At 46.2% G+C, this 12,592-nt stretch overlaps 1 protein-coding gene across 1 annotated transcript; it reads right to left on the reverse strand.

The window, feature by feature from the left end:
* Positions 1-648: 648 nt before the first annotated feature.
* LOC133385654 (sialidase-3-like) lies at positions 649-10,196 on the reverse strand. The gene is made up of 2 exons (XM_061629113.1): positions 9,918-10,196; positions 649-7,369 (listed from the first exon to the last, which is right to left on the reverse strand). Exons 1-2 carry the CDS (start codon positions 10,116-10,118, stop codon positions 6,389-6,391), a joined length of 1,182 nt encoding a protein of 393 aa, XP_061485097.1. The 5' UTR covers positions 10,119-10,196; the 3' UTR covers positions 649-6,388.
* Positions 10,197-12,592: the final 2,396 nt, after the last annotated feature.

The following is a 12,592-nucleotide window of genomic DNA, read 5'->3' on the forward strand; positions in this document are numbered from 1 at the left end:
CATCTGTGTATTCCTCCCCCCCAAAGCAATGCTTAAAATTATTATTTAATGGGTTTCTAGCTCACCTTTAGGTGAGGCAAAACCACCAAGTTAGGTCTGACTTTTGCAAGCCAGATTTGATTTGGTACAGGTTGTTTTATTTTGTATTTCGACAGCTACGTAACGTCAGTGTTTTCCTATGATTTATTTATTTATTAGATTTTTATCCCACTTTTCCTCCGAGGAGCTCAAGGTGGCGCACATGATTCTCCTCCCTCTCCTCATTTTATCCTCACAACAACCTTGTGAGGTAGGTTAAGCTGAGAGGCAGCGTCTGGCCCAAGGTCACCTAGAAAGCTTCGTGGCTGGGTGGGGATTTGAACCCTGGTCTCCCAGGTCCCAGCCCAACACTCTAACCACTATGCCACACTGCCTCTCAGCATCATTATATCTTCAATCTGATGCTGAAGTCTTGCCAACCACCCCCCAAACCTGGAGGCTGGGCTGCTGAATATAAAATGCAGCAAAGCAAGTTTCGTGATGCAGACAAACCCCTTAGGACAAGGAATAATAATAAATAACAATATTTAATTTGTTTGCCGCCTATCTGGCAATTAGGAAGAAAGCAGAGAATGGAACTGATGACGACAGAGGATTTTATTTTAACACATTTCCCTGCAGGTTAATAGGTTCCACATTATTTTTGTCCTGTGCATACAGGCAGGCTACTATCCGCCAGCCAGAGCACTTGGGGATAGAAACTAATCTTGTCCCAAGTCATTCACTGGCCATCACTCGTGGCCGAGTCAGATTGTCTTCCAAGATAAGGTCTTTAACGGTGGGTCCGTAAGTGACTGTGGAGGCCAATTCTGGATCCACACAGGCTTTCACAGTGAGGACGTCGGTTTCCAGATGGAAGATGGTCGCAATGAGGATTTGCTTGATGTGCCTTCCGCTTAGCTCGTTTGTCCCTTTCGTGCTGTACTCGTGCTTCTTCAAAGTCCACAGCACCTTTGATAATGGCCAACCTCCAAATGGGACGCTCATGGGCCAAGGCTTCCCAGTTCTCACTCATGCTACATTTTTTTAGATTAGCTTTGAGAACATCTTTAAACCTCTTTTGCTGTCCACCGATATTCTGTTTATTCTCTGCAGAAGCTGCTTCAGCCTAGAAATAGTTTGTCATCCAGGGTCTTTAACAGTGGGTCCGTAAGTGACTGGATTGTCTTCCAGGGTAAGGTCTTTATCGGTGGGTCCGTAAGTGACTGTGCAGGCCAATTCTGGATCCACACAGCCTCCCACAGTGAGGACATAGGGACCTCCATTCCAATGCAAATGCTCCCACCTCAGCTTGCTTTGGGCCTGGCCATCAATTTCCCCACCTCATTAAGCAGTCAGTGGCTCAGAGAGGGCCAGAACAAATGCCCAAATTATCTAAGCAGTTGCTTAGAGTGGCAACTGTTTTTAAGGATATCAGTCATTAACATAGATGACAGGCAGGGAAACAGAGAGAAAAAGTGAGCATTGTGCTGTGTCTCCTTTATTAGATGAAATTTTTGCAACTCTTTTGTGTGCACCATCTAGAAAACTTACGTGGTGAGCAAGCAAACAAGTGATCCTGGAAGAAGAAAAGAGGCCTTAGGCCTGCCCTGTGTACACAACACAAATCCACCCAGACCGCCGGCACTATTTAAATTCTGAGCAAGACCCACACATTGAACCTTGGAGTGTGTCAAGACGAGCACCGCATCCTGCCCCAGCTGCTGGACTCAGAAGGAGAAGGACAACTGGAGCAGCCCAGCTTCTTCAAAGAAGGCATGCATAGTTGTGCATCTGTTTATCTGATTTTAATCCTGTGTTTTTAAATTGTTGTAACCTGCCCTGGGACCTCGTGTTGAAGGACGAGTAAGACATCAGATCAAATAAACAACAATAATAATATGCAGCAAATTCAATGGGAGTGCCCTGCATCTGTTCATATAGATATTAAGGGTTGTTTTCAGTTAAGTCCTACCTAGAGCAGATCCATAAAAATTAATGAACCTAACCTAGTCATGTCTATTAACTTCAATGAGTTTACTCTTAGTAGGACTAGCAATGAATACCTCTCTGTGTGGCTACAGGAGGAATTAGATATGGGACCCTGTGACCATCCCTGCTGTTGTTGGACTCCAACCCCCATTGTCCCCGACTGTCAGCCATTTTGGGTGGGGCTGATGGCATAAGGACTCCAACATCATCTGGAGGGTCACAGGTTTCCTTACAGGGCAAGACTGCAGTCTTAACCTCACTTACCTGGGAGTAAGCCCCATGGAAGTCAGTAGGACATGGTTAGGATTACACTATAAAACATTCAGAGGCAAATTGCAGGGGTCCAGTCTACACATTATATGGAATGAGGCAGTACGGTTTGACCTGTACCACTTTCCGACTATAGAGGTCCGTTCTGTACAACATAGGAAATGGACCTTTAGTGTGGCGGCACCTACCCTGTGGAACTCCTTCCCCTTAAATATTAGACAGGCGCCATCTCTGCTATCTTTTCGGTGCCTATTGAAGACCTTCCTCTTTCAACAAGCCTTTTAAGTAGAGTCTGCGTCTGTGTTGGAATTGCTTTTTAATATGTTCTTAAACCTTTTTTTAAATGTTTTTAATCTTACATGTTTTGAAAGCATTTTTTAAATAAACATTTTTAAAGATGTTTTGTTTTAATGTGTTTTAAAGTTTGTTTTTATGATGTTTTATAGTGCTTTTGTTTGCTGTCCTGGGCTCCTGCTGAGAGGAAGGGTGGGATATAAATCAAATAATAAATCAAATAAATAAATAGTGAACTTGGTGTAGGGCGTTTCGTATTTTTGAATGCTTCCCATGAAACATCAGCAAGAGAGAGGTTTTAGCACAGCCATTTCTTGGCTGTAGGAAGGCTTACTGGATTTTTTTTTTTACATGAAGAAATATTCAAAAATATGACACACACACAGGCCCTTCCCACAGTGCAGCCCTGGAGTGGTGTAATGCTACGAGGCATGGGACGCATGCTCAGTGCAGCATGCTAGGACTCTGCTAGTGCTGGTGCAGCCACTTCAGACAATGCAACTGCACCAAGCGAAAGCAGAGATGGTGCGTGGCACCACTGCGCACATGCCAACAGGACCAAGATGTCCTCCCTACGCTCCTCCTCTGCACTGGGGCCGAAGATGTGAGGGCTTCCCAGAGGGGTGTGTGTGGTTGATCACAGGACAGCAGCTAACCTGTGTCAGTTAGTGCATCTGAGTAGAAGAAAGGCCATCATTTCCTCCGAAGCATTTGATGAGCTGTGACGGGTTATTGTAACCTATATTGCTGTTTTTGCTGTTGATGTGATTCTAGAGGTTGTTGCCGCTTGCAGAACAGAACGCCTCCTCCCTTTCCTCACATCTCTTCAGATCTGCTCTGGGAGCTCCTCTGACCCTCCAAAACAGATGTGGGAGAGGGAGGGGAAGTTCAGTTGCGCAAGCAGAAGTCTTTCCACTTGCGCAATGACTTGCTTGGATAAAACCTATTTGGAAGCTCCTTATGCTTTGTCTATCTAGCTCAATAGTGTCTACACTGACTGGCAACAGCTCTCCAAGGTTTCAAGCAGGAGTCTTTCCTAGCTCTACCTGGAGGCCTTCTGCACTCAAGGCAGATACTCTCCCACTGAGCAACGGCCCTCCCAGTTAGCGATTGCCATGTTTTTAACTCTGTGCTTATATTCTGTTTGTAAGCCACCTAGAGACTATTTCTGTATTAGGCAACAAATTGATGCAAAAGATATTTAAAAATAAACCAACAGCACAAATGCATAGCAGCACAAATCAAGACAAGTCTGCGGTTGGAGGCAGCATGCTTCGTGGGGAGAGTGCTGTTGTGCTCAAGTCCTACTTGTGGGCTTCCCATTAGAGCATCTGGCTGGCCACTGTGAGAATAGAGGACTGGGGTAGATGGGCTCCTTTGGCCCAGTCCAGCAGCTGGGCTCTGCTTATATTGCTGGGTGAAAGGCATATGGGCCACCCTGAATGGGCCATGGGCTTCCTAGCTCAAAGGGGCCGGCTTCTTTTTTGTGCTCAGATAACAGTGTGCATGTCTACATTGCAGCTACTGGAAACAAGACAGGCATGTTTCAAATGCAGCTCATTGTTTTTAGAAGTCAAGAGAAAGAAGGCTCCAAGCCTTCTTCAGTTGCTGCTTCTGTGTAAAAAAAAGACAGAAAGGTAGCAGGAGAGGGAGCCACATTTGGAACATGCTACTATATACTGGGCATCTAAACCCAACTTTTTGCTGGTTGGCTGCAATTTTGCCTTGTATCTTAAAAGAAACTGTCAACCTTTAGGCCTGGGTTGAATTCAACAGCAAGCTATGGTTTAAGCCTCTATGCAGCCACGAGGAAGTGATAAGAAGTTCTCACTTTTGCTTTCAATTAACCACAGTTTAGGGTGATGAGCAAATCCTAAACTGTGGTCCTCTATCAGGACTCTCTTCAGGCTGTGCCTCCTCTCCCTGGACACACTCCTCACCAGGTGAAATGTGTCCTTGAATATGATGGTTTTTGCTTGTCTGCATGGTGTGTGGGGGCTGAAAAAGTACCCTCACTACTGCTTTAGGGAAACAAGCCAACTTCACAAACCACATTTTGAAATTTGGTTGTTTCAGTAGACAATAGTTAATGCTAACCAGTTTCTTCAGACATATTCTACAGATATAACACGAAACCGTGTTCAGCAGGAAGCAAAATGGATCTCTTCCTTGTGGTTGTGCCAGGGAGGGAAGAGGGGAGCTGACAAGCCCAAGGATTATTATGTACAGCTAAACCATAGTTTTTCATAGAGATGTGAAGGCCTGGGGGGGGGAATGGGGAAAAATGAAAAAAGAGAGGGTTTTCCCCCCTGATTTTTTCCCCTGGGCCTTCACATCTCTACTTTTCAGTGCTTTGTCCGAACAAGACCTTACTGCAAAATGAACACAGACATCCAAGGAAAACAGGCCATGCTGACATTGCTAACTTGAAAATAAAATAAAATCTCAGCACCCTCAGCAAGCCATAATCCCCAGGATTCTTTGAGGGAAGCTGTGACAGTTAAAACTGGTATAAAACTGATATGCTCTTGTAGTGTTCGATATACATATGTTTGCAGCCAGGCTGACTGAAGCCAGCATAGCAGAAGCACCCAAACACCAGCAGATCTCAAGAGTTCTAGTATAAAGGTTTTGGCACAAGAATGGACGGCTTAGGGTTCACAGTTGGTCCCCAGATGGCTACTTGCTTAAAAATCTGATGTGGACACAAAGATGCATTCTCTCCTTCCTCCAGGCTGCTCAAGACTCTTGGAACTTTTCCTAAGGCCTTGAAGAAGGGAGGGGTTTGGATTTGGGGGAAAATGGTCCCAGTATGAAAATTGTCCGGTACCCAGGTGGTTTCCAGCTCTTTGTATCAGGGAAAAAAAATCCTTTTGCAAAGATAAAAGTGTGGTGCAAAAGACATCCACATAGGATGTGCTACTCTTCCATTTTTTCTGAAGAAAGTCAAACTTTGGCCTGAAGAAAGATGGAAGAGCCACAGGGAAAATACAGGATGAAAATGGCTGGATGATGGGGCGGATGTCATGTGGATGCCCCACAGAAAGATAAGCGAAGGAAGCATGGCAATTCCACCCTCAACACCGAATGTGGAAGCCCCTGGAGACCTCCCTGTGCAGTTAATAATAAATAATATAATAAAATTTTATTTATGAGTCGCCTATCTGGCCGAATGAACGGCCACTCTAGGTTATTGGTGTCAGAATGTAGCAGCCGTTTTTCTGTGCTCTTTCTAATAAAGTAGGTTGGAGGGCCTGTTTATCGTCACCTGGAAGCAGAAGCCATCTCCCCACCTCAGGGTACCCCACCCATGACTTGACCGAGATGTGTGGAAGGGGAGAGCGAACAGGTTCTCCTGTCCTTGGATGCTAAGGATTATATGAAACGCACTCGCTCGGTTAGCACAAGGATTCCCATTTGCACAATGGAACTTCTCACCTCCTCCCCCCATGCACACCACGTACCTTCCCCAAATTTGCTCCGCAGTGTTAGGGGAACCCCAGACCAGATTCAGAAGGCGTGCGGGGTGGGGTGGGGAGAGGAGAGGGAGGGGAACTCCTGTTCCATAGCCAACAGTCCTTGTGCTAACACGGCAATGGGAAAACTTTGGCTCTCCAGATGTTGCTGAACTGCAACTCCCATTAGCCCCAGCAAGCATGGCCAATGGCCAAGGATGATGGGACTTGTAATTCAGCAACTGTGTGTGTGTGAAGGTTCCCCACACTTGTGCTAATGAAACAAGTGCATTGGAAGCTGCCCAATTTTTTCTTGGGCTTTCGGGCAGCTGAAACTCTCTCGAGAGAAGAGCATGGGATCAGCTGTCCCTCACATTCCTCCTAAGCTCTGCGTTGGTGAAGAGTTGGAAGGCGATTTCTTCAGATGGGTCAAACACCCCAGACTCAAATAAGCAGCCAAACAGCAGCAGGTTCCCCTCTTGGCACACAGCCAGGTCTGAGTAGCTGCTGGGACCTTTGTACAGCACCCAGGGGGAGCGCCAAGAGTCTCTCTCCAACGGGGAGGTATTCAGGTAGATGCCCAGATCGATGCGCTTGTGCCTGTTTGTGGGATGAGAGAAAATCAGCCACGACTTGGTGCTCTTGAGGGAGGCTGATGAGGAATGAACACCTGGCTCCAGCTGCGGGAAGAAACTCACCACACTACCCTGGCAACCATTCGGTGGCTCATGCAACTCCTTACACAAGAAGGATTCCTCAAATCGGTCTCCACTGTCCATGCTGAAGGCCTCGGCCCGGAACCTGTCGGGAGAGCGGGCGTTGCAGTACAACACTTGGCTATTATCCTGGCGGGTCAGCTCAGCAACCTGGCACTCTGTTGTCCTCAAGTTGTCAAGAAGCTGTCCTAGGGACCAGGTACGCCCACTGTCATCGCTGTAGAAAGTGAAGCAATGAGGTTTGGTCCAGCACATGAGGGCATGCCCAAAGCATCGCTTGTGAATGTAATAGGTGTATGCCGGAATCACCAGGCGCCCAGAACTCAACTGCAGTCCGTGGCCTGGCCCAACAGCAAAGGTGGCCCAGTTTCTCACGTTGTTCCCAATCACCTGCTCAGTCAGGTCAGTCGTCTGGCTCCATGTGCGGCCGCCATCTTGGCTTAAGACATAGCAGAGCCTGGCAGCGTTCCTGCCCGAGGTGATCTGATGCCGTTCAGTGACGTGGGTTTCCACGCAGATGAAGAACAGGAAAACTATGCGATGCTTTCTCTCGTACACTGGGCAAGGGTTCATGGTGCGATGGTTGGGCAGAGTGGCTGTCATCAGAGACTGCTGAGGGCCCCACTAGAATGAAAGAAGGATTATGTGGTAGTTAACCAGTAGTGTTCTCTGTTTTGCTCTGCCTATATATAATATTTGTTGTTGTTTTTAAAGGTTTTTATTGGTATAGTAAGTGTACAAAGATAAAACCTGGAGGAAGGAAATAAATACACAGGGCTGTATTTAACTCTTAGTTAGAGTAGACCTACTTAAATTAATGAACCTAAATTAGTCAGGTCTATTAACTTTACTAGGTTTGCTCTGAATAGGACTAACGCGGAATACCACCCATAAATACACAACTGAGTGGGCAAAATCAAAGAGTTAAATTAATCTTTGAATTGCTAAATTGTTTCCAGTACAATACACGGATAAACATTTTCTTGTGTTTTGTCGTACCAATACATGATGAAGTTGTTCCAGTTTCCAATAAATAAGTCCTCTGTTAGTTTTGCCCACTCTCACACTTGCAATGTTAGTTAACTTATCCATGTAGGCCAGCTTCCGAGGTCAGTATCCAGCAAAGTCATTCAGACAGCCCAGGGATTTCCATTTGCACAACGGAACTTCTTCCCGCTCCATGAGACAAGGGTTAGGTCTTGGGCCATTTTCCTGTGATGAGCTATGGCAAGAAGGGCAACTAGTACCATATATGGTCAGTCCTTTTGACTGAATGCCACATTGCCCTTATCAAAGTTGTTCAGCCACATCGGCTGTGGCACTAGCAGCTGACAATAGCTGGGACACAACTCCTTCCCAAGCTTTATTATATTCCCCCTCCCAGCCCCTAGCTTCTTCCCTCCTCTCTCTATGTGACACAGAGACAGAGAGAGTTAAAGAAATGTGAGAGTGTGTCAAGAGTGTCTGCTAGTGTTAGGGGAGAGAAAGAAGAGTGTGAGAGCGTGGATGAGAGAGTCGGGACAGGAATGTATGACAGCAGAGTTAGGTGTCTATCAAATCTGTGTACCTGTGTTAAGTATGGCTAGGTATGCCACCAGATTAAATAGGCACCCCCTGCCACTTATAGTCAAGTCTGGAAGTGATGCAAACTTAGAACAGCATTTCAAGGTCTGCTCAGCCCAGCCTGAGCATCAACTGAAGTTATTAAAAACTACCGTTGGCCACAGCAGCAACAGCAACAACGCCACCCAGACTCTGAACCTGTTTTGAAAGTACAACCCTAATTATTACAGGGTAATAACACCTTTCCAGGCCTGGATTCTTGCCTGGATTCAGCTTCTATCTGTTAATCTACCTGGCCTCTTTCCAACAGCAATTTACAAGAGAGATAGCTGTAGCTGGAGTTGCATAGCTGCAACACTGATTGGGGCATCATTATTATAGTCACTCCAAAATTATCATAATACCTCCCAGCAGCTTCATGTAGATGTTAAATTAAGATGGGTGCCAAGCCCTGCAGAACTGGACAATCCAGTTCCCAGAGGGTGAAGGGAGTGTCCCCAAGGACCACCTTCTTCATCTGATCAGACAGAAAGAATTGGAACCGCCATCACGCTCAACGACCATTGGATGTAGAAGAAGAGTGGGAGCCACAGTGCCAAAAACCAGTGTGAAGATGTGAAACTCTACACAGTTGCAATGCCCCCATCAAGCTTAAGACAAAGATCAAGGTTTTTTTTAAATATGCTGTTGGACACAAAATTGTGGGGCTGGAAAATGGTTTGTGCAGTTGGAAAGCCGACAATGTGCAGTTTGAAAAATTAGACATATTAGGTGTGTGTGTTTGTTAAGCGCTAGAATTTCAGGGACAGCATGTACCCGAATTATATAAGGGTAGAATGTTCTCAATTTCAACACTTACAGCAAACTGCTCAAAGCATATTAAAACACCTTCTTTTTGGCCAGAACCTCCTCCTCTTCACCTTCAGGCAAGTAATGCATTATATCATCCTTTTTTGTTGTTGTTATGTGCCTTCAAGTCGATTACGACTTATGGCGACTCTATGAATCAGCAACCTCCAATAGCATCTGTCGTGAACCACCCTGTTCATAACTTGTTAAGTCCAGATCTGTGGCTTCCTTTATGCAATCAATCCATCTCTTCTTTGGCCTTCCTCTTTTTCTACTCCCTCCAAGCATTATTGTCTTTTCTAGCAAATCATTAATCCCACTTTGGCTCCTTTTAGTTCCTGAACTATGGTAGATTCATAAGGCAGATTCATAAATGTATTGTCAGTGTATAACACATAAGAACTCCTGGCTCTTACTGAGGAACTGCCACTTTTCCAGGGTGTAAGCAAGGAGCAAAGCATGCACTGTGTTCAGCTCTTTTTTAAAAAAAAAGTCTGGGGTGGCTGATGGAGAATTTGTACAGTTGGAAAATCTGTTTCGACCTCTCCCATCCCCAAAAAAGTCAGCTAGCAGTCCCCATTCCGTTACTAAGCTTGAAAGGGATCAAAATTGCTTTCCACCATGATCCCAATATCTCTTCCTTGGTGAACCCCTCCCAAGCTGAACCTCTTTTTCCTAACAATATTTTTGTTGCTGGAATCCAACTCAAAACTGCACAGAATAAAATGAAACAGTTAACACTTCCTGCCCCTGGTGTTACCTGGACAGACGTCCCTTTCTTCCGCCCTCGTCTCATCACCAGGAACTTCGCATCTTCGTCCCTGGGCGATGAGCGCTCCTCTGCAAATGCCAGGAAAGTGGACTCGGACGGCAGGTACAACAACGCTGGGATGCGGTAGGTGAGGCCTCCAGGAGTTTCCTGGCGGAAGAGAGCCAACTTCTCAGATCCAACCTCGGTCATGTTTCCTGAGATGGTAGAAAAAGGAGCTCACAGGAATCCAGAAAGCAGGTGAGTAATGAACACCAGCTTTGCTGGTAACTAACATACATTTGCTGAAGTCATTCCTTTAGTGTAGCCGCACCTGTGCCCTGGAACTCCCTGTCTTTCGACATTAGTCAAGCAATCTCACTTCCCTATTTTAGACACCTGCTGGCAAGCCAATCTAGGCACATGATTTCATTACATTTGTTTTTAAATTTTTATCTTTCTTTTCAAGGATACAGTTTTATGTATATTTGTTTGTATTTGTGCAATGTAACGGTTTTTAACTGGGTTTTTTTTAGTCATGTTTTAGATATCAGTGGTTTCCAAACTCTCACCCACCCCAGTGGACCACTTGAAAATTACTGATGTTGTAGCAATAGTAATACTTCACGCTAGATGCTGTGTGATGTTTAATCTTATTTTCTTGCATTACAATTTGCATTCCATAGAAGCCAAATTGTAATACAATAAAATACAGAAAATAAAAGCCGAGATACAAAGACAACTGAAAACCAATAGGAATATATAATGTGGACATGCTGCAGACCACCTGAATGAAGCTCACGGACCACTGGTGGTCAACGAAACACAGTTTGGGACCCCCTGCTAAATATAATTTTATTTGTACACCGCATGGAGATTTTTTGTTTTGATCAAGTTGTTTATTGATTTGCTAAATAAACAAATAATGCTCCTCTTCCCCACTCATCCAAATAACTATCCTAAGCTGTTTGTCCTTGAAGAGGAACAAGGGAGAGTGCTGCTGCATTCAGGAAGATTAGGCAAATTCATGGAAGAGGCAAGCAGTGGCTACTAGCCACAATGGCTTTCTTCTACCTCCTCTGTCGGGATGGAGGCAGTCTGCCTCTGAGTACTGGTTGCTGGGAATTGCAAGTGGAGAGAGCGCAGCTCTTGCACTCAGGTCCTGTTTTCGGGCTTCCCCTGGGGCACCTGGTTGGCCACTGTGAGAACAGGATGCTGGACTAGAGGAGCCTTTACCACAATCCAGCAGCCAGGTTCTTCTCATGTTCCCATGCATGATATTGGTACACTTCTCCCGTGGAGTAAACAATTAGATCGGGGCATGATTTTAATCAGGAAAACAGTGCAGGGAAGTGGGGGAGAGTCAACCCAGCACTGCAGTTCTGCTCTGAAGTGGATAGCGCTGCCAGCCCAATCCAAATGGTCCTGGTGGATCTCCCAGCTGCACTCTAAGAGTTCTGTGTTGTTTAAAAGCTTGCTCCTTCTGCCGTTTGCAGGGTTTGCCTAGTTCTACCACTCTGCTTCTTAAGAACCTGTGGGTGGACGACAGATGGAGTAATAAATCATTACTTTCTAGGCACCCAATAGCCTTTTTACAGGGCTATTGCCATTTTAACTGCTATCCCATTTTATGGCTGCTTGATTGATCTCATGGGGTTACCAGCCCTCTGCTCCAGAATGGGTATAAAAATACTTAATGCAAATAAATAAATTTAAAATAGTGGCAATGTGCAGTCTGGTCCTGGGGGTGAGATGGGGGCTCCAATGATGTTTATGAAACCTCGAAGTGGGGATTCTATGGGACTGCAACTGCATATTTAACACAGCTAGCAGCCTGCATTGGGGGGGGGGAGTAAGAGAGGAGACTGCAGCACAAGTAGAAAGGGGGGAGGGAGAATCTACCCCAGTATAATAGGGCTGCATAGGATAGGCTGCAAAGAAGGCTCTATGGGGCTGGGAGAAAGGGGGCTCTAGTACCTGCAGTTCCAAAACCGCTAGAGAGTGACTACAAAGGCCATCAGATTTGAGGAAGATGCTCGTTTTGGGAGGAAGGATGGATTCTGCAAATCGGATTTCGACTGGCGGTTTCATCCCGTGGGTTTCATGGACTGGACATACATGCACGTGCCGTTTCTCTCTGCAAGCAAGATCATGATCTGGACACAAGCCTGCACACAACCCCCCCCCTTAACCAAAGAAAGAAAAGAAATAGCAGGCACTGCACTTCTCGAGGCGCCCTCGTTTATTCTGGAGAGGAAGAATGGCGAAGTTCCTCCCTATAACGCTTTCTCTGCGTATTCCCATCTCTCCCCCCCCCATGCAGTTCCAAAAGCACCACCTGCATTTACGATCCCTTTCGCCTCCACCCTTTGGGGGGAGGAACATTTCCTTGACTGAAAGAGAAGGTGGGAATAATTTGAGGCACCCCCCTTCGCTTTCCCTCCCCCTCATCCATCCACCTCCATCCCTCACCTGCAGAGGATTCCTCCAGCCCTGGGAGAGAGGATCCAGCACCTGGGAACGGGGGGTCGTGGGCAAGGAGGAAAAAAGGAAAGAGGCGCAGGGAGGGGGTGGACGTGGCTCAGGCGCTCCCCGCCCCCCGAAGCCAGCGCGGAAGAAAAAGAGCATTTCCCCCTCCCTCTCCCTCTCCCTCTCCCTGCAGCCCTTTCGGAGCCTCGCTCGCTGCG

This window comes from Rhineura floridana, chromosome 5 (assembly GCF_030035675.1).
Source record: "Rhineura floridana isolate rRhiFlo1 chromosome 5, rRhiFlo1.hap2, whole genome shotgun sequence".
NCBI lineage: Eukaryota > Metazoa > Chordata > Lepidosauria > Squamata > Rhineuridae > Rhineura > Rhineura floridana.

Coding starts and splice junctions, on each gene's coding strand:
- LOC133385654 (XM_061629113.1), bottom strand. CDS start 10,118: ATGACCGAGGTTGGATCTGAGAAGTTGGCTCTCTTCCGCCAGGAAACT. Junction 7,370..9,917: donor AGAAAGGGACGTCTGTCCAG/GTAACACCAGGG, acceptor CTTTCATTCTAG/TGGGGCCCTCAGCAGTCTCT.